At 40.3% G+C, this 21,262-nt stretch overlaps 1 protein-coding gene across 5 annotated transcripts in view; it reads right to left on the bottom strand.

The window, feature by feature from the left end:
* The window catches only part of plekhm3 (pleckstrin homology domain containing, family M, member 3), a 40,105-nt gene extending 23,504 nt beyond the window's left edge, over positions 1–16,601 (bottom strand). For 2 of the 5 annotated variants that reach the window (XM_044132899.1, XM_044132895.1), the window contains exons 1-4: positions 16,458–16,587; positions 16,056–16,121; positions 12,013–12,917; positions 6,324–7,430 (exon numbers count right to left, since the gene is read on the bottom strand). In XM_044132899.1, coding sequence (XP_043988834.1) covers positions 6,324–7,430; positions 12,013–12,646 — 1,741 coding nt within the window. In that variant the 5' untranslated portion in view covers positions 12,647–12,917; positions 16,056–16,121; positions 16,458–16,587. Of the gene's footprint in view, positions 1–6,323; positions 7,431–12,012; positions 12,918–14,181; positions 14,202–16,055; positions 16,420–16,457 lie in introns of those variants that run through there. The other 3 variants (XM_044132897.1, XM_044132896.1, XM_044132900.1) reach the window with 3 other exon arrangements.
* Positions 16,602–21,262: the final 4,661 nt, after the last annotated feature.

Raw genomic sequence — 21,262 nt, forward strand, 5'->3', positions numbered from 1 at the left:
CTACGATCCCAACACAGAGACTCGGCCGTTTGGCCTCGTAAAGCTTCGGTTCGGATGATTCACATCCGTGGCTGTGAGCGTAACTCGGCAACACACCAGTCACACCATGTTGGCTGGCTTGCCATTGATCCTTTCAGTCTCCATGAAACCTGTACTGGCTTAGTAAAGAAAGAAACCTGTTAACATGAGAACTAGTAAGTTTTAAACATGATTTTTCTTGATTGTCTGATGTAGTATTGAAATTACCTGAGGAACTGTAATTTGTAAATAAGACACAAAAAGACGGAAATGTAAGCTAGAAAACCACCAACCAGTGTGTAATGAATTCATGAGTTTCACTAATTTTTGACTTGAATTAGTGAGGCAAAATAACTCTTCAATTACATTCTAATGTACTGAGACGTACCTACATATGATTTCTTGCAGATGCTATAAAAAAACCCCTAAAACAAACAACATCCATAATGCATATTTTTAGCTTCGATAAAGTTGGGCTAATTATAGAGGTGAGCTCATGCTGGTGTTTGGGGTGGATGCTCTAGCAGTAAACCGCAGTCCACCGGTTGCGAGCCAGCACGCCGCGGCCATGGTTAGCAGTCGGGGAAACACTGTGTCACTTCGAGGAAGTAGCAAACCACCAGAGCAGTTCGCTGGCCATATGTGGCCTCAGATTTAGTCTGCCTCTGGAACAAAGAGGCACACGTAAAAAAGCCCAGAAACGTTCGCAAAACCAGAAAGCCGGAACCTCAAATTCTATATCATGAGCTCAAGAGGTTGAACACACCCACACAAAACGAACGGATTGAATGGAGCCAAAAGTTTGTCCCACTGCGCTCTGCCTCGTCTCTGCAGAAGACGACGAGTTTGACAGAAAACTTGTCCTCTTCTGCACTGTGGAACACCGACAACAAGCAAGTAGCTGCAACATCTTGGATGACTGAGCTGTCATTATGAAATAAGGAGTGTTTATATTATATGCATATAAAATCTAACTTAAGGACTTTGTGAGTCAGACTGAAATTGTTTGGTTTCTGCTTACTAACAGTGAATTAACCAGAGAAAATTAAGGGGCTATATAAACTAAACATGATTTTTTTTTTTGACTGATGCAGCCTTTTTTTGCCTTAAAAAAATAATTCAATAAATTTGATCATACAGCTATAATTTGCCCATTTAAAATTGCCACAGTACTATAAACAACAGCTTGATGAGCTGACAAAGATGACATACTTGCATTAACCAAAAATAAAACACAGCACAGTCCCCAATTTAATGAGTTTTCATCTGTCCACTCCTGCTAAATTCAGAAGTGGAGAGATCCAAGCACCATTTTTCCAGTCTGGTCTTAAAATCCTCCCTGAACAATCTCGATCTTGGTATCCTGCCATATATAAACACAAATAAAATACTTTGCTCACATTTGCTTCAGTTCCTTTAAGAGTTTTGTAGCCTAATAACTCCTTAAAAACCAGAGGAGTTTATAAGCTCTAGATGAGTCTAACAGAAAGAGTATAAAAAAATAAAAAAAAGAGTATAAATGCTCTTGATTTGAAAGATGTGTGATTTTAATCGTCAAAACTTAACCACAGATGTTGTCCAATGCAATCTGATAATCTGTGTACCAGTGGTACATCAGTGTGTCCCAGGACAGATTGTATTCACACTGCTAAACTAACACAGATAAATTATCTCTGTCAATTTATCTGCATTAATTGAACACCTTAAAAAATGTTAGAAAACAATTACTCGGTACTGGGGATTTATGTACTCCAGGATTTCTGGGTGTTATGTAGGGTCTCTTCTGATTTTGGGGTACTTAATTGAGAAAGAGGTATACATTATTGTCAATGGCATTACAAAAATTGTCCTTTTTTGGCAATGCCGGTGGTAAAATGGTTTGCTGATCAGATGGAGACCGTCATCAAGAGGAACCGTCTTGGCCTTCAAGTTTTCAAAACACAAAAACTTCAACTTCAGTTCTGATTTTTAAGATCGTACAAAGTCGAATTTCTGCCTTAAACCCGCAAAACGAATCTACCTTTATTTTTTTTAAACAAATAACAGTTCAACCAGCAGAGCAACGACTGAATTTTCTGCTCGTCTCTGATCTTTTATGCGTCTTTCTGGGATGAAGAGGAAGAGGGACAGAGGGAAAGATGAATGGGAATTCAAACGTGGCTCAAAGGTCCACCGATTGTACTGCGGCTCTCTGTAGTGAGAGAGGGTCACTTTGACCTGTTCACACCAGGAGAGAGAGAGACACACACAGAGAGAGAAAGAGAGAGAGAGAGAGAGACAGAGAGAGAGAGAGAGAGAGAGATAGATGACATCAGGGCAAGAAGAGGACTCCTGCTTTCATCTGCCCGCCGCTGGTTCAAACCACCACACCTCTGATGTGTGTGTGTGTGTGTGTGTGTGTGTTTGGTCTGTACATGTGTGAATTAAAACTGAAAAGACGAGAAGCATGAGCTTTGATGTTCCTCATTCATAGCGACCAAACACTCAAATGAAAACGTGAACAAATGGAGAGTCTAAGATTGTGCGTGTGTGTGTCTGAGACTGTCAATCTTTTGAAGTGAACCTCCAACTTTCACAGTTCCCTTGAATTTACCGATTCCCACTTCACTCGAAACACCCGCCTTTCGAATCTAATGGACTGACATAGTAAATCAGGGGCCTGAGAACGTGCTCCAGTGCAACAACAACAGGGGCCACCAAATCAGGAGGAGATGTGTGTGTATGTGTGTGTCTAAATCGCACATGTGGGGAGAGGTTGAGGGGTCGACGGGGAGTCAGTCTTTAAACGTAAAGCACTTCCTATAAAAGGAATGTAAAAAGTAGCCAGCTTTATCTACAGCAGCCAGCTGAGTACATTTTGATGCGAAGCAACTAGTCATTTGTTTGGTATGTGGATGGAAGCAGCATATTAAGAAAATAAGAGTGGAAACTGAAGATGGGTGTAGCAGCTAGTGACCTGTTTGTTTTAAAAGCTTGCTGCTTGTCGCCTTAACCACCGTCAAGTCAGTGAAGATGTCTGCACACAACCCAAACTTTTGCCTGACAGGAAAAAACGTCACAAATTCATGAGAATCAATTTTTAAGATTAAACATTTAAGACCTGTGACACATTTAAGGCCAACTTACATTTTATTTAAAGAATTTAAGACATTTAACGTCTTAATTTTAGATCATTATTATAATTCTCATCTAAAATTTTATTATAGTACCTTAGCTGTCTCAGCTAATCTGAGATAAATTTCCCCTCTTTTCTACAGGAATATTTCTATAAGTGCTTTACAGTATATAGGTTTTAAAGTAGGTGAACCAGCATCTAGGATACACTTTTCCATTCAAGGAGCCACTTTTGCCCTCAGAACTGCAAAATAAAAGTCATATATTGAGCCACTGAAAGTGATTTTACAAATACCTCAAAAATAAAATGTTTCACTATGAAAGCCAATGAAATGAAAGTAAAATTTATTTATTTTATAGAAAATGGAAAATGAGGACGGATGGGTAGCACAGTTTGAAGTTGGTTACTTTTAAAAGCTTGTTGTAGATGTTGCATGCATTAGAACACACAGGAAAAATAGTTATTTTTTTCTTTCTTTTTTTAAGAGCCACAGTGGCGAACCCAAAGAGCCAAATGGGACTCCAAGACCCCGGCTCAAGAAACTTCATGTCCCCTCACGCTCCAATACTAAAGTAGCACCTGCTGGATGAGTGAAAAAGGACGAAAAGCAGTAAAAGAGGAAAATAAACTGCCTGTAAAAATATAAAATTCTAATTTTTTGAATCAAAATTTTTAAACAGAGTTGCAAGTGTCTGCTAATTAACACAGCAGGAGAGAGTAGGAAGGGATACTGTCCCTTTTGAACGGGTGGACAGCGGGAGGAATGGAGACAAAAACAGGACATGGCTATGAACATGAATGAACTGGTGAAAGCAAACAGAATGAAAAGGTAGAAGAGGAGAGCAATAAACGGGCTGAAGGAGCCGAGGTGAGCGCTCTATAGAAAACAGACGTATCCAGCTGTCCCGTCCGTCCAGCTCTGACCTGAAACCCCTCCAACAAACCCCTCTGCTCACAGCTGTCCACTGTAGCGTCCCCGGGCAGCTTTCATTTGCTCTCATTCACTCACAGGTTCATTCATTCATCCATTTTTTCCTCCCCACCAACGCTTTAAGCCCGCCAATTATCATCAGTTGGCCCCGGACGGCCCCCCCATCCTCGTTCCCGTTTCAGCTGTCCTTTCAAAACAGCCCTGCATTAATAAAGCCAGTGGTTACAAATAAAAAGGGAGGTGAGCGGCGATTATTCAAAGCCCTCCAAAAGAGAGAGCGAGAGGAAGCCCAGGTTTCACACCCAGGGGGAGGAAAAGCACCGCCTGCCATTTGCGGGGTTGTCCAAGGGTCTGGTATGAGGACTAACTGGAATATTAATAGAGAAGGCAGGGACTTTAATAGTCCTAATCTGGAGAAGGGATTGAAGAGTACATTAAGTAGAAAAAAAAAAAAATCTAATAAAACTGATGTTAACCGAGGTCATGGAGTGGTTTGAGAGTCTTGATGAAAGACTGGGGGGACCTCCATGTTTTACTCCAAGTCCACATTATTAATGTACAAGTTAAAAGTAAATATGGGACTGAGAGGAGGTGAATAATAGTGCTACAAAAAGATAGCTTTAATATGATGTCTAAAGGAAAAAGTAAAAGCAACCAGGCATGACATAATCTAATTGCTTTTATTCCTGCCACTACTGGAACGTGACATGCTGGTAATTACTGTGCGCCTGAAACAATTAATCGGATTGATAGTGACTAATCGATTGTTCAAATAATCGTCACCTAATTTGGTGATCGATTAATCGTAAACTGGAGCGCAAAAACTGAAAGAAGGCCACAACACCCTCAGAGCAGTAGTGGAGACAAAACTGTAAAATATATGAAAAAGAAACACCTTTGTCTGTAAATATGGTTGGTATATAATCATCCTACACTGTATTGATTTTAAGTCAGTGTTATTCTTTTAGCTACATCCTTTCTTACAAAGACTCAAGTAAAGAAAGGCTGCGTTACTCATATTAAGCAATAAAATGCTTATTTTCCTACTTACAAAAGGAACCGAATTGTTTGTTCATTGGCATTTTTTAATGCATTTCTAAGATTATATAAGAAAAACGTAAATTAAAAATCTACTGAATGTGCCATGTTTGGTTTACCCGTTTAACTGATTGTTTGAATAATCGACAGAATAATCGTTAACTAAAATAACTGCTAGCTGCAGCTCTGAATTACCGTTAAAAAAATGTGAAGTGTACCTTCTGTTCAAGACGAATTTATCATGAACTAATCATTTGCTACATTTAAAAGTGGCTCTTAAGCTACATTTCTTACTCCACACAATATCACTGCACAAGTTGGTGGGTAATTAGACGAGCTATCTGCTCAGGTAGCCAAACCTGCAGCAGACTCTTTAACAAACATGCTGACAGCAGCTGCAAAACAGCGTTAACATGAACATCTGTGACGGATGGAGCTGCTTTAGTTTTCACACAGCAACAGTCTTTCAAGAGGAGCTATTTTCAGACAGCTGAACATGTCTTTCGCATAGGCAGAGGAAAAGCATTGGGGACATTATTTTCCAACGAGGTGATCAGCAGAGCACCGCTCCCCACAGCTCATCTCGTTAAAGGGGCTTCAGACCGAGGGAACATCATGAAGGAATCTCCTACCAGTTCTGATCTGACTGCTAAGTAGAGATAAAAGGCTACACACCTCCTTGTTAGGCCTTATAAATATGACATTTAATTTGTATCTAGAGTAGCTTCTCTTAGAACTGGATGAGGAAGTCTCATGTTGACGGTAAGATGATAAGCCAGGGGAATGGTAGAAATGTTTCACGTTAGGAGTGTTCAAAATATCGCATGTACAATAAAGCCATTTCTAACTGCAAGCTCACGTCAACCAGTCCTGGTTTCTAGGGCTGTAAATGTGACTCTTTTAGCCCGTGGGTCCTGTGGACATTTAAACTAACCAAAGACATTTAAAGCCAGGCTTGGTTAGCCCATTTCAATGTCAGTAAACATCTTTACGAGGACGGCTTCACACTTTTGGGCCACAGTTTGTTGCAGCTGAGGCAATGCTGTAGTCATGATTGTGCTTGACATGATGCAGATCTGAAGTGTTGGTAATGAATATGGAGACATGATGCTTGTCTATCGTTTTAAGAAACAGAGAGGTAGGCAAACCTTTATGCCGTTATACTTTCTGCTGTGAAATGATCTCACTAGGATTCTGGTAGTGTCTGTAAATGTCACTTACCTGCACACCTAAAGCTCTGGGCAGTGAGCCCCTTCTCCACAGCCAGACAGGTGAGAATACTGAGGAAACTGGTGGTGACGGACTGCCGCTTGGCTCTCTGGGCCTCCCTCTGCTTCCTGTCCCTTGATGGTTTGGACCTCAACAACACTCCTTGGAGACCAGGAGGTCCGTCTGATTCTCGCTTGTCTTCTTGCGTGAGCTTCTGCGCGTCCACTGCCTGCCGCAGCGCCTCCACCCATTCCTGGGCTTTCAGGTGATCATCCGCCTTGAGCTTGAGGAGCTCTTTGGGGAAAGTGGCCTGGAAACACTGCCCTTTATCCGCCCATGACTCTCCGGTCTCCGGTGCAAGATCCTGTTGTACTGACGAGCAGGAAGCTAGGGAGAAGTGGAGGACCGATTGGGACACAGACCCCCTGCCTTCAGTCGGAAAAGCTTGAAGAGCAGATCTCGTCAAGACGAAAGTGAAGGCCCGCCAGTTGTTCTGATCCATCAGCAGGTGGAGAAGTCCCGCTTTCAGCACATCCTGGAAGCGCTGGTTAAACAGAGGGAGGGTGGTTGGCCGACTCAACACTCCAGAGTTCACAGAAAGCGACGCCTCAGATGACGTTGGGGTGTCGCTATCCCCGTCGGGTCGGGTGTCGAGCCCAGAGGGAGAGGGCGAAGATGAAGGTGACATTGGTACAGGAAACCTCTGCTTAATTTCCACGCTGTTCTTATGCTTGCGGTTGTCCTGCCTCGCGGGCCTCGCTGCCTGAACCTTCTCCCACATCAGCCGCCGCCACTCCATCGCTTCCCACTGGTTGGCCGCCCTCAGTTGGAGACGAGTGCTGTTGAAGAACAAGGCCTGGAGTGTGCGCTTGTCGCCAGCCTGGCTCATCTGACTGGACTGGCTGCAGGGTGCCGGGGCCATGACGCTCTGGCAGTGCGACAGAGAGTAGGCAGTGCCCAGTTGGCGATTGGCACTGCTGTCCAGAGTATAGAGCCGCAGCTCGCAGGGAGTCAGCTCAACGTAGCAGGATGTCCAGCGGCCCCGTGGGCCCTCGCGCTGCTCCATCTCGCCCTGCTTCACAACACTGCTGCTGCTGCTGCTGCTGCTGCGCTTGTCAGCTGGAAACAGAAAAGGAGAAATGAGATAAATGACTTATATTTGCATGTTTGGAATTAGTTCATTCAACATATAGCAAAAAAAACCCCACTGATCATCCAGCTGGTGCTTCTGCACCACCAAACAAGAAGTTACAAGAGCTGTTTTTCAGAATGTCCAAAAGTGATTAAAAAGAAAAAGTTATTTCACTTATTTTGTCTTAGTTGTGTTCTGATAATGATAATTTTTCCCATCATCAGTCCTACAGGCACTTTTTCTGCCTACGGGACTATCCATCAAGTTTTCCTAAAATTTGACTTGGAATCATTTTCTCAATGCTGTCAGACAAAAGACAACGTCTGCCAGTCACCAAAAGGTATAAAAGCAAAGACAACAAGACTTGTTTGTTTGACTATTAATCTGTGTTCTGTGCAACGACAGAAAAATCTACTTAATCAATCAATATAAAGCCGTCGTATGCCCTGTGAAATACCGAGTAACGCCTTAATGCAATAAAAATACTGAAACCAATAAAAAGAGGAACAAAAAGGACCACGTGCGGAACAAACTCAGAAATGTGCTTCAGCTTTCACACAAATAGCAAAAGTATTGAGTGGAACTAAAGAAAAATGGAACAATGTACACCACTTAAAATACGGAAGAAAGCAAAGCAGGCTTCATAATGTCTAAAATAGAAACATGATACATTCTGATCACTAAAGTCCTGCTCTCTGTTTCTAAGAAAACACAGCGAGCTGGAGCAGGACATGAGCTCACTGAAGACTGTAGAGACTGCACGCTTCGAGCCAAAAAGATATATATTCTTATATTCCAAGTGTTATGAACTTGCACTTTTCATGCAAATGTAATAATTGGTCAATTGCACTGATGCTCCCACCTGACACTAAAGACATTACTCAAAGTTAGGGGTGCACCAATTTGCAATTTTCTGGCTGATCTGATGTTTTAAAAAAAAATCTGACCTTCCGATTTTGAGTTTTTTCTTCTAGTGGGGTGACTACTGTTAACCACAGATGTGAAAACAACACATTTTGGGTGGGTCCGTCAATCAGTCCAATCTCACAGCAGAGAGAAAGGGGACAGGGGCTGATTTTCAGACTTTTGTGCTTTAGAACTGGTTTAATCTGAAAAGCTGTTCTTACTGCGTTAAGAGCTTTCACTAGCAATCACAATAAGTTACAAAACCAGCTTCACAATTTCATTTAGTTGTAAAGCACAATACATAGTCTAAACGGGCAAAAGTGCATTTTGTTTCCTTAATGCACCGGATCACTCATCTAGAAAGCCGTAAAGGGGAAATGATTCACAGCTCTGGTTAGCCTCAGGGTGGCGAGTGCAGGCTGTCATCAATCTTACCAAACCGGTGGCAGACATGGAGTCGCTCAGGATCACGGACCTTGCATGTTAACAAAGATTTTTTGCTAAAGGGATAAAATAAATATGCAAATAGGATTAACTGGAATCGGGTCCAACTGATTGGCAGACTTTACGCTTGGGAGAGTCGAGATGAGAAATAGGAATTGTGGAGAGGAAAACTGCTTTATTTAATTAGCCTTCATGGCTACCTGCTGGGGTTTTTACACCGCACTCTAATAATAGTCCAACATTCATACGCACAGGCTTTCAATCATAGCTGATACTTCACACTCAACACCACTACATAACTCTCCAGTGTTTCACTCAATCACGCTGCAGACCTCTGATATATAAAACACACTAATTTCCAGTTTGACAGTTTTACTTGCAGGGATAAATTAATACACAACTATTCTCTAAATCAAAGTCCTTTCTTGTCACTCAGGTCATCGCACATTTTCCGGTGCACAATGCCTGTTTGCAATGGTAGTAAAAAAATAAATAAAAAATAAAAAAAAAGATTTAAAAATATATGAAAATCCAGATTTTTTATCAAGAGAAGACATTAAGCGGAGACTCTTGTGTTAAGCTACAGTCACACTGATGCTCAAAGTGGCGTGTAGGCATAAACACATGCTGTGGGTCTAAATACGGGGAGGCAAATCGTGATTTTGAAGTCCTGTTGTGTCTCCCCGTCATGTACAGTGAGTTGCTGTAGAAGCTAATCTGGTCTGAATGATTTGTGGATATTAGGATGAAGACTGTGAACGCACAGTGTTCTGCTGCCTTCATGACTTGGACCATTGCTTTCCTGAGTCGTCACTAATTATTTACCATTTCCTTTTCTGATGGCGAAAGAGTAGAAATTTCCTTCCCATGTTGCACGATATACTGAATCAGAATTGTCATTGCAAAAATCAGTGCGAGCAGATTTGCTCGAACGCAATATTTGGTACGACGCTGTATTTTTCAAGAGTCATACATTGATGTCTGGAATATTGAGAATGAGAATATTTATTGAAAGCTGCATGGATTCTAAGAAGAGCTTAATGTCTGCACCCAAGTTATATTTTTGGTGGTGAAAGCTCACCAGGTGTAGTTGGGAGACTGCTTCAGGGCAAAGGAGGAAAAGAGTTTTTTAAAAAATAGTAATTTTATTGCTATTGATAATGTAATATTTCAATAACATGCCTTATTTTGACATATTATGAAATAAAAAGCAACACGCTGATGAATATTGATATTCATACGGTACACTGGCAGACCAGGGCTACACGCAGTTTTTCTAAGACGAGAAAGGCTTCTGTGTATGATCTGTCCCAATGACGTAACGCGCCACAGATTATCTCACGTCACAAACTAAGTATCAACAGTTTAGTTTTTAAAATACATTCAGGAAAACAAATGCCACAATTGTGAGAAGCAAGAAATATCTTCTCTAATCAAGACCAAAAGGAATCCTAAAGAAATTTAATTGACTTTGTTTGTCTAAATGCATATACAGTATGCATATTGTTCACATAAAACTGTGCTACTCATTTCTTTTTACCATCTAAACTTCCCCAGCTGTCACTAATGGAAAGGCAAACAGGCCCCCTTTTTGTTATTAATGTGAATAAAGAGGCACAGCGAGGCCCAGTAAATCACTTTGGCTTCTGCTTATTACCGTCTTTTTCCTACTTCTCTTCTTTCAATGCACATCTCGCCGGTCTAAACAGCCTGATACCTTTTCACACATATGCTAATACTAAATAATCCTGCCAGTATCAGCGGCTGGGTAATTGGGTTGCCTCTTCTCTCGCCTCATTTGAGTCCATTTGCTGACGGGATTACAGGCTATTATCCCTCAGGATCTCTTCGGATCTCCTCAGGTCTTCGGATAGCCAAAACACACAAACAAATGAGCTCTCCGCAAGAGTGTGTGTGTGTGTGTGTGTGTGTGTGTGTGTGTAGTGCTCTCAGTCTGAATATGGACGGTCAAGCCACAGCTGTGTCATTTTAAGTTATCATCATCTTCTGTCATTATTGCTTTCTCTGGGGATGCTTCAACCTAAGTGCAGCACACGCCCCGATCTGCAGAGCAAATAGTCTGGGACTTCTGTCCTCCACAAGTCTCTCAAAACCTGAGAAAGCTTTTCATTGAATGGACTGCCGATCAGATTGGGGAAGGAAGGCTCTCTTAGGTAAGGGCCAGCCTTCTGGTGAGAATCAAAAATACTTCAGGTTCAATGATTTGGTCAACAGAGGGCATGACATCATCTTCAAAGAGCGAAAGCAACAATTTGCACCAAGAATGTCCAATTAGGCAAATGCTATGCCATTAAAAGGTCAGTTCACCTAAATAAGAGAAATTACACCAGGGGCAAAACTGTAAAAGCACACACACACACACACAGATGAAGTAACAATGGCCACCTCATAAATGTTGCCAGGTTATTAGTGCATGTGCTGGGTGAAGAATATATTAGTTATAAGAGCTTACTACAGCCTACCTGGGAAAGCAAGAAACAAAGCAAAAGGATGGACAAAAATAAAAGCTTTTGTGGGGTCGCTTCTCAATCACCAATATTCATCAACAATGAGAGCATGTTGCTAAATTGAAGATTTTTCTTGAAGTTATTGTGAAACCAAAAGTAGGAAACAACAGAATTTCCAATTATGCAATAAAGGAACCACAATATGCCTATTACAGGCTGACATTTTTACAGCTTGCTTTTTCAGAACATGAGACACATTCAGCTTTTAGGAGACATCTCTTTAAAACGCTTTCCTCCACTTGTGAATACATTTCTTATGAACACACAGGTCTACGGATGATGATTTAGACAGAAATCAATAATACTGGACACAGACAAACGCCTCAGCATGAAAATAAAAGACGGTGTTTCTTTGATAATGCTTTTTTTAACAACTACTCTGGTTTAAGAACTACTGTGTACATGTGCGGTGAAAGTGTGCATTATAATTCTGTTGGATTCCAAGCAGCCTGGTTCAAATGCAGTCAAAATATTAACAGGCAGACATGGGGCCACAGACCAGGGGTCAGAGACAACAGTGGGTAAAAAACTACAAACTGGACACTAAAATCTTAGTATACTGTAATTGAAGATAAGTTTTCATGATACAACTGGATAACATCTAAAATAGGAATTACCTTCAATCCGTTTTGTCATCATTTCTTTTTAAGGTTCATCATCTAATGAAGGACGATTTTGTCCGCGCACTCACCGTCCTGCTGCTGGTTGAAGATCATGTTCTTCAGCGTGTCGCTGTCCACCGCGGGCAGCCCATTGTCCGTGTACGCAGACGGACGGTAGTTGACGTCTGACCTGGACCGATTGTGTCCCTTCTTAAACACCGACTTCGACGAGGCGTTTCCGGCGTTGTTGGCGCACTCCTGCATGTGGGCCACCAGGTCGTTGGTGGAGCGCGCCCGGCTCCTCTTCCTGTGCCTCAGACCCATCCCCAGGCCCAGAACGCTGAAGTTGTCGGCCCAGGCCAAGCCGAGGGGCCCCACCTCCGGCTGCTCTCCGGCCAGCAGGTTCCACACGCCGCTGGAGCTCAGCTTGCCCAGAGCGGAGCTGGACACATCCTGCAGCTGCTTGGGCGCCCTCGCGGGCTGGCGGTGGTTGCTCGATTGAGCGAGGCTCGGGCCTTGACTCTGGATCCCAGCCATGGAGTGGATAAAGTCCTCGGTGGCTTCCAGAGCTGGGCTGATGTCACCCACCACATCAAGCTGCTCAAGGCCCTCCATGGCTGTGAAAGGACAGGACTTCCCCTGACTAGCTAATCTTGTAGCAAGACAGTTTTCCAGAACAGGAACAAAAGCCCTGGAATCATGACCACTAAGCAAAACTAACATTTACAAGGACATAATGGAGTCTTCTGGGCACGAGAGTCAGGTATGAATAGAAGAACCATCTTCAGGATGTCTGAGAATTTCTCAAATAGTTTCTTGAAGTCTGGCTGAAGAGGTCTTCCTCTTTTCCTTTTCTGAAAGTTTGCTTTTTTCTTCCGTGAACACGCAAAGATACCCGATTACAAATTCCCTATCCTGACACTGAAATCAATGCTCTGCTCTTGGCTGTTGGGTGGCTGTGAGGTCAGCTGGCGGAGAGCGTCTGGATCGTTCTCTGAAACAAAGGAGAAGAGAGAAAGAGGAAGTGAAGACAAGCTGTGCAAAACCAATACCAAGAACAGATGCGCAACTGACAGGAAGAAAGCTGCGTCTTGTTTTTTTATTGTTTTTTTTTTCTCAAAGAAACAACGAAACTAATTCATGTTACAGTTGCTTTTGTTCATTTAAACCAAGCGTTTGTTGAAGCAAACAGATAAGCAATAAAGATTCGACTTCAAACTACCAACGTTATCTCGATTAGCTGAATAGAGTTGGTCATCCTGCCATTTATGTCCCAGTAAAATAATGATGGACTTCCTCCTCTGCTGCTTATCGTCAGACTGAGCAGCGAAAAATCAGGCCAGGGTGGGGTTACCATCCATCTGCCCGACATGCTCATCCGTCCTCGTCCTCCTCCCTCTATATACTGTTTGTATACGCTGGGTCATTTGTGCTCCTATTGATTTTTCTTCCTCCTCCTTCATATATTAATTATTTAATGGACATTACATCACTAGAATGCAATGTCTGGTGGGTTAAAATCTGTACAAATCATTCAAAACTACAAAAGGGAACTTTCTAAGATGGTTTGGCAGAAATATTCTTAATTTTCTTTTTTAGAAATTAAACATCTTTATGATTTAGATCTGTTTTTTTACTTTAAAATATTTCTCAAAAAAAAAAAAAAAAAAAAAAGACAGGAAACAACTTGAAACCTAAGAGTAGAAGATGACGTGTCACAAATGTCAGATAATGTTTTTTTCCCATTGTCTAAATTCAAAAGATTTGTAGCTTCATCACTTTGGAGCAAATTATTAGGATTGTAAAGTCTGTATTAATTAACATTTTACCACGCACACCCGCCATATTTAGAGTGACATCACGTGCCTGCAGACTCAGCTTTGAGTTCGTTGTCATCAGTTACTCATCAAACTTCCTCCTGATCTCCAGATGAATCACGAAAACCCAGACCAGCTGCCAAATCCATCTTCTACCAACCAACTAACAGGGATGCTGGAAAATATCACTTCTATAAATATTACACATGAATCACAATCTGAAAGCTCCAATTGTTTCCAGGTTCTACTTTGCTGTTTATACAACTCGGGTAACTGTTTGCTTTTTTCCGTGCTATCTTTCTGAAGGAGTACTTTTGATGACAAACGCAGCAATCACCATCTTCAACTGACCAGATATGATTAACATATGCAGACAAGTCGGATAACGTTTGTCACCAATGGTTTGAGTAATACGGGGAAATGCTACAATGGGTTACTCACCTGAAATACTGAATTTGTCCTTTGTTCTTCTGTCAAAGCTTAGGCTTGTTAGTCCAAATGACTTGGTTCCACAAGTTCAGATATTTGTCTATATTTTCTCTGACAAAATGTGTGGAATCCATGTTTTTTTTTTCTTTAAGAGATCAAATGTTTTCTCCCTGCACAACTCCCATAAAAGTTAAATGTCTTCCGCCAACTTCTGATTGTAGAGGTATATGCTTTCATATCATCTGTTGCTATAGACACAGTTGTTTTTTGTTTTTGCTTCTTTTAGCATCATGCGGTCTGCTTTCAGGGTGAACCATCTTGTATGACCATGTTGGCATGTTTTGCTTTGAATGTCCTTCTCAGTGGAAAGATGCCACCTCTTTAAATCACCCAACACTTTCACGCTACTCCAGTCCACTTTCTCTAGGTCCCAGAGAGCCTGAATCGATATGCCTGTGTAAGATTTTAGCCATTTTAAATGAAAAAGACGACATTCTTTTAATGTTTTAAGTACATAAACTTGAAAAGTATGTTCTTGTTGAAATTATCTTGTGTCTCAGTATTGTCCCAAAATGTTAAACAGCATAATCTGTGAAGGGTTCTATAATTCTTTCACATTACACTAATATGTAATGTGATGTCTTTTATATCAGGACCATACAGAGCACCAAAAACACTGGGCTTAATAGAACTAAAACTATGCAATAGTAGACATTGATGAGATTGCAATATTATTTCATTTATGTTGTGGTGATATCTTATGACTCAAGATGCTTCTAGAATGGTCTCTGATCATCTGCTGCAGCCGGACTCCATCCAACAAACCAAATACATTATTGATATGTAGAGCTTAAATTCATGACACAGCAAATATTGCATTCTTGTAATATTAAATATTTACTTGTTTTATGTTTCTACAGCTAATGTTTGTCCAGGACAATTTCATTCATATTTCTGTAAAAACTCAGAAATGTTCATGTATAAAACAAAAAGGCAAATATACACAATATCCATAATGATGTTGCGAATCAAATTCTTGATAAACTGTTTACTTATTTTAAGCAAAAATAAAATACATATGAGGAGTGGTTTCTTTAAAATGTCTGATCAGGTGGATGTTGCGTTTTACTACTAAATTTTAATAGAAAAATGTTTTCCCAGGCTGGAAGTTACATATTTAGTTTCAACAGAAGTGACACGTACACCATGTACTCTGAGAAAACAGAAGCAAATTGTGTTTTCCTTTCTTAATTATTTTTTTCTCCAGTAAAAATCTTCTTTGTTCATATTTAACTCAATAAATTCATGTTAAATCTGATCCTAATCAGATTAAATCATCTAAGAGAGAGAGAGAGACATCAAATTGCCACCCAACACATTCTCCGCTAATTAACGAGTTTCGTTGAAAGAAAAATCTCTACAGGAAGATTTCACCTCAGTGTAAAGATGCTAGTCGCTGTCAGAAATCAATAATCAGCAGCGTTCACCATCCTGTCCTACTCAAGTGTTTGCCTCCGAGTCCATTAAGACTCAGCATCTTTGTAGAGACCGAATTGAAGCCAGTCAGCTTTCTGGGTAATTTCAATAATTGACAACGTACCGCACACTCTTCTCTTTACAATTACCACTTGCAAACGACATAACTAATTTCATGAATCTCATATGTGACCCGCAAATCTGCTTGATTTAGGCCTATTTATCTTTTGCTAATGTGAGCTAACAGCTAACGGTAGCCGCTCTCCATCATGGATGAATGTGACTTTAACAACACCGATAACGTCTCACTGACACTGAATACATCCACCATGTTTTACTGGACCGATGTTGGATTATCTGGCGGTAAAACTGCCGTCACGCTCCAACCGGTAAAGACAAATAAGACTCACCTTACTCTGTTTACCATGATGTCATTCCAGTCCGTCAGAGCGGAAGTCCTCGGCGTGAAACTCAGACTGGAGAATAAGGTTCCACAAAACGTTCCCATGGAAATAAAAAAGGCAGATGCCCAGAAAAACATTGATCAAAATCTGATGCACTGGATAAAAAAAATAAATGAACAAACATGTAGTACTTTTTTAAAATAAAAAAATAGCAATTGACTTGTTTACAGCTCTGTCTTTACCCAAGAAAATAATGTCTTAGTAAATCAATTCCTATTACACGTTTGACAGATTAGAAAAACATCTCAATACAATATGTTAAAAAATAGCATATCTATTTAGTTTGTTTTGTGATATGTCTGTTATTTAAAAAGTGATCAAACATTTTATGAATTAAACATGGCACACCATTGGGATGAAAAAGGCCCAGTAAGATGTCTAAAGCAAAAGGGAAAGCTTATTTTATAACCTGATACTGCTTTAAATTTCATGATGATGTTCCTTCACTAATGTCCTCTAACAAACCTTTCACGCAACAGCTAGATTAACTGGGATTTACTAAATTACAAACAGATGAACTGTATTTTCTAATTATGTGACCTCTGAGGACAATTGTTTGCAGTGTATTGTGTTTAGGGGCATCAGAGTAAAGATGTGAAAATGTTTTGAAATGTATACTTTTCCGTCCTCTTCAAAATTAGCTGCACTGTGAGTTTGTCTGTCTGTTAAACTCATAATAAATGCTCTGAACATTTTGGTTGAAATGTGACAAAATGTAAAAATGTTCTTCTAATGCAGGGGTCGGCACTCCTGGTCCTCGAGGGCCGGTCTCCTGCAACTTTTAGATGTGTCTCTACTTCAACACACCTGAGTCAAATAATGAGGTCATTAGCAGGACTCTGGACAACCTGACTGCACTGAGGAGGAGATTCAGCTCTTGGATTCAAGTGTGTTGGACCAGGGAGACGTCTAAGAGTTGCAGGACAACGACCCTCGAGGACCAGGAGTGCCCAGCCCTGCTCTAGTCTAAATAGTTTTCCAAGACAATCTGTATGCATTCAAAGTAAATATAGTCAGTTTTTCTTTCTCAAGAAATGAGAAGTTGGTAAGACACAATTTACATGGCTGAATTTTTCAATATTGTTTTATTCGGGTAGATATGTTCAGCAGTTTCCCAATATGTTTAGTCATTTTATTAACAAAGGTTAAATATTTTTGTGAAAAACATAAACATTTTATTAATTTATTTATTATCCACACAACTTAATAGGTCTCCATTAGCTCATACAGTAAGCTGTGAGATATAATAATCCAACTAAATACATCAGAAAACACAAAAAACTGTCTGTCAGACTGAGGAACAGAAAATCTTATTTGATTTATTGTATAATAAATCCTCCCAAAAAACTACATACAAGTAATTGAATAAAGCAGACATCATCATCATTATTGCTGTTATTTTGTTCAGTTGTTCACAGTATTGTTTTACACCTATATTGATTGTAATTGATTTTGCTTTAACTCTTTGCTGGCATTTTTCGTGTCGAAATAAGACACGATGGAAAAACATCATACCATAGCACTTTTTTTTTTCTGTTTCCATTCTTCATTTTAGAAACAAGGATCAAAGTTATTTTCCCGAAATCTTTTAAAACCTTTCAGATTTTTCAAGAACCGTGCTCTGATGTGTTTTGCAGCAAACCAATTCTGAAACACATAGTGCATTTCCATTATTATCATTACCATGAAATGGGATGAAAATCTCTAAAAAGCATGATCAATACCAAGGATGGCAGGCAGGATGTAGTACATTTACTTAGTCTCAGAAAGAGAGGTCATGAAATACATCTGCACTGACAAATTCAGACCAAAATGAAAAAGGGCCAGAAGAAAGGAGGACACAGCAGAGGTGGAGAATGGGCTTCTGCTAATGGGCTCCTTGAAGCTGACCTGCCACCCAAAGTATCTGTCTAACGTGGTAAAACACATAATTCTCCTCCAAACAGAGTTCTCACGAGGGCTGAAACGATGTGAGGCGCCCATGGAGCACTTCTCATTGTTAAAAATATTTGGGGGACCAGTCTTCTTTATCCCAACAAGCACTGCTCTGGTTTCCTTTGTGATGGTTATTGTCGTTATTTTAGTGCATTATGTACCCATGCTTATGTTTTACTGATGTGGAAAGATGAATGCAAATAGCCACATCTTGTACAAAAAAAAAAAAGAGTCCAGAAAATATTGACAGACTCATGTTCTTTTTTTTTTTTTTTTTTTTTTTAAATCAGTATCAAGATGCATTATAATAATTTGCTTCCAGGGTCTGTTGAATTCCATACCTGCACACACCAGTTAATTTCATGAGGAGCAGATCAGGTGATCATCTGTTCCCAGCATTGTGAAGACATATGTCAAGACATGTGAAAGCTGTGATTAAAAATAAATAAATCACTACTATTTCAACATAGATTTATGTTAGGATATTTAAAGTTAAAGTTTAGCATAAGTAAGGTAAAGTGAACCACAAATGGAGGAGACATGGACCAGTGTGCCCAGCACAGTAGTACCCAGTTTACTCCTGGGTAAACTTTCCCAGGAGTGGAGAGCCAATCAGCGTGACCCAGGATCAAATTAACAACTCATCTAGGAGGAAGAAGGAAACCCAGAACAACTAAAGATCTCACTTGCCTCAATTAAAGTAGCATGTTTATGTAAAATCGACTTTTTTGAGTTTCACATCATGTTATAATAGTATTCCCTCATCAAAAACATACCTGGAGTGTTGCTTTGATTCTTAAATGCATTTTGGAGAAATCCTGGAATCTCCCATGGCAACCATTAAGCTGTCCAAAACACCTGGGTAGACCTAGCTCCGCCTTTGAGGACAAAGCTCCTCCTATGAGCTTCCAGTTTCAAGTTTTCAAGCTTTCGCCTCACAGAGCGGCAATCCCATGACTTCCCCAAGCAGCTCCTTCAGACTAGCCAGCAGCAATTAGCAAACACCTGGTGGAGCTGAGCATCTGCTGAGCTCATTAAATACGAGTGACTTCTCACTGCAACACTGGTGGATGAGCGCTGTTGTGATGACTTCCTGAAGGCGGAAAGTTGGAAAGAACATGACTTTCTTAAAGAGACAGGGGTCTGATTTTAAGGTATTAATTTACGAAGTCAAATTCTTTGGAAGTCATATTTGATGAGACAGGTCCATCCATCTGTCCATCCAGGCAATTGTTTTATTTTTGGGGTTCCTTTACAGATTGCAAATTCCCCTTTTACTCTATGTAAAGCATCCGATTTGATTTAAAACAATATTAAAACCTTGTTTGTGACATGTCTTTTGGCAATCTCGTCATTATTTGCTTTCAGAGAAACAGCTTTATAAATTGTTGGAAACTTTATCACCATTCCATCCGTTTTGGTTTGTGGTTTCTGTCTGGCTTTTGTCAAGTCATCTGTCATAGTTTGACATCGTCAGATTGACGGTCCAGACATCTGTGGAGCATTGCTCCGTCTGCGCTTTAGAAATCCTTTTAGGGTAAGTGCCTGTGCCTGGAAATCAAGACAGATGCAAGAAATAAGCGTCAGCTTTAGGAATCAGGCTGTCTCTGATCTCTCATTTCCCATTTCAGAGCGATCTCACGTCCTCCCCCTAACCAACAACCCCCCGTCCCTTGACTGGCGCACTTGGGTCCCTCTCTGTCCTCAGTCTTGCCTCTTTCCCTCTTTATTTTGATCAAACCATCTTCTGCTGCTGAGGACTAAATTATGATTAGATTTAAGGATATGCAGTGCTTTCATCTATCTACTGTGTTGTTCAATGCCGCTCCCCTCTAACCCTCCTCAAGCCAGCTCCCTGACCTCCCAAACACACACAGCACAATAGATGTCTACATCAACTCACTCACCGGCAATTGAACAGCAGAGTGGCCGCTTGGTCCCCATGGAAACCAGTGTATGCGTGTGTGTTTAGTGAATGTTTCCCCTTCGCTGACACAAAACAGAACAAGTCTGCGTGAGACACATAGTCCGATGCTTTACATGTAAATGATCTGCTTACCTATGATGCAACCAGTCTGGAGTTACTTTCTCAAAGTAGGGCGAAATTGAGAGGTGGAAGAAAAGTCACTTATTCTTTTGATTGTTTTGAAAAAAGTCTGAAGAGTCTGACTTTGCATTCATCAGTCTTTACTTTCATACCCCTAGATAAGATTCTGTGTGTACGATCCACCCCAGAAGTCTCCTAATGGCTTGGAAAGACCTTCAACGTGTCAACCCTAAACTTACATTAATGGCTACAATGGAGTGGTTTAGAGATCAGGGCTGCCAAAGTCCAGACCTCAAGAGCCACAATCCTGCAACTTTTTGATGCATCTTTCAGATTCAGGTGTGTTTGGGAATGGATGCATTCTCTCACAGAAAGAAATGTAATCAAAATACCAAAATGAAATATCTGTATTCAAACATTTCTGCATTGTTCGTTTTTATGACCATTTGATTATAGTTTATTTGAGGTAATAATAAATTTTCTACACTCAGTGGCCCCCAAGACATGACCAGAGAGTTGGCCAGTCCCTTTAAATCTCTTCAGTTCAAACAAACCATTAATCACCTTCTTCGATTAAGACATAAAATATAAAACCCAATAAAAAATACATATGTAATGAATTTTTACAAAGCAATGTACAGCTACAGGCTGACTTCTTCCTGAGCAACCAAAACGGTGAACCAGCTTGGTGAGCCACATAAACACTGACCCCTTCTGGCCAAACTTATGAACATATTCTAAATATATCTTAGTTTGCTTTCCAGAACTTTTAATTGCTGTCTAAATTAGTTTGTTTTTCTTCCCGCAGATACAGTGAAGAGTGAAAAGCAGATAATACAAAAGAAAGAGAGGGAGATTTACATTTTGCAAAAAGTTTACAGGCAATCCCGAAAATGTATATATATATATATATATATATATATATATATATATATATATATATATATATATTTGCAGTTACAGAGACCATGAAATGAGATCCCATTTTAAAAATGTATTATTTTTAATACGTTCTATTAATAGATTGTCTGAAAGATGAACTTTTTAAATTCAATTGAAAATGCCCCTTTGAATGCCATCCTCTCCCTTGTGAGAATTCATTCTTCACTCTTGAGGGCCCCCTGCTGGCCGGCAGACCTAAGAGATCGTTCTGTTCAAACAGTTAATTTTT

Source organism: Gambusia affinis, linkage group LG11 (assembly GCF_019740435.1).
Source record: "Gambusia affinis linkage group LG11, SWU_Gaff_1.0, whole genome shotgun sequence".
In the NCBI taxonomy this organism is placed as follows: Eukaryota; Metazoa; Chordata; class Actinopteri; order Cyprinodontiformes; family Poeciliidae; genus Gambusia; species Gambusia affinis.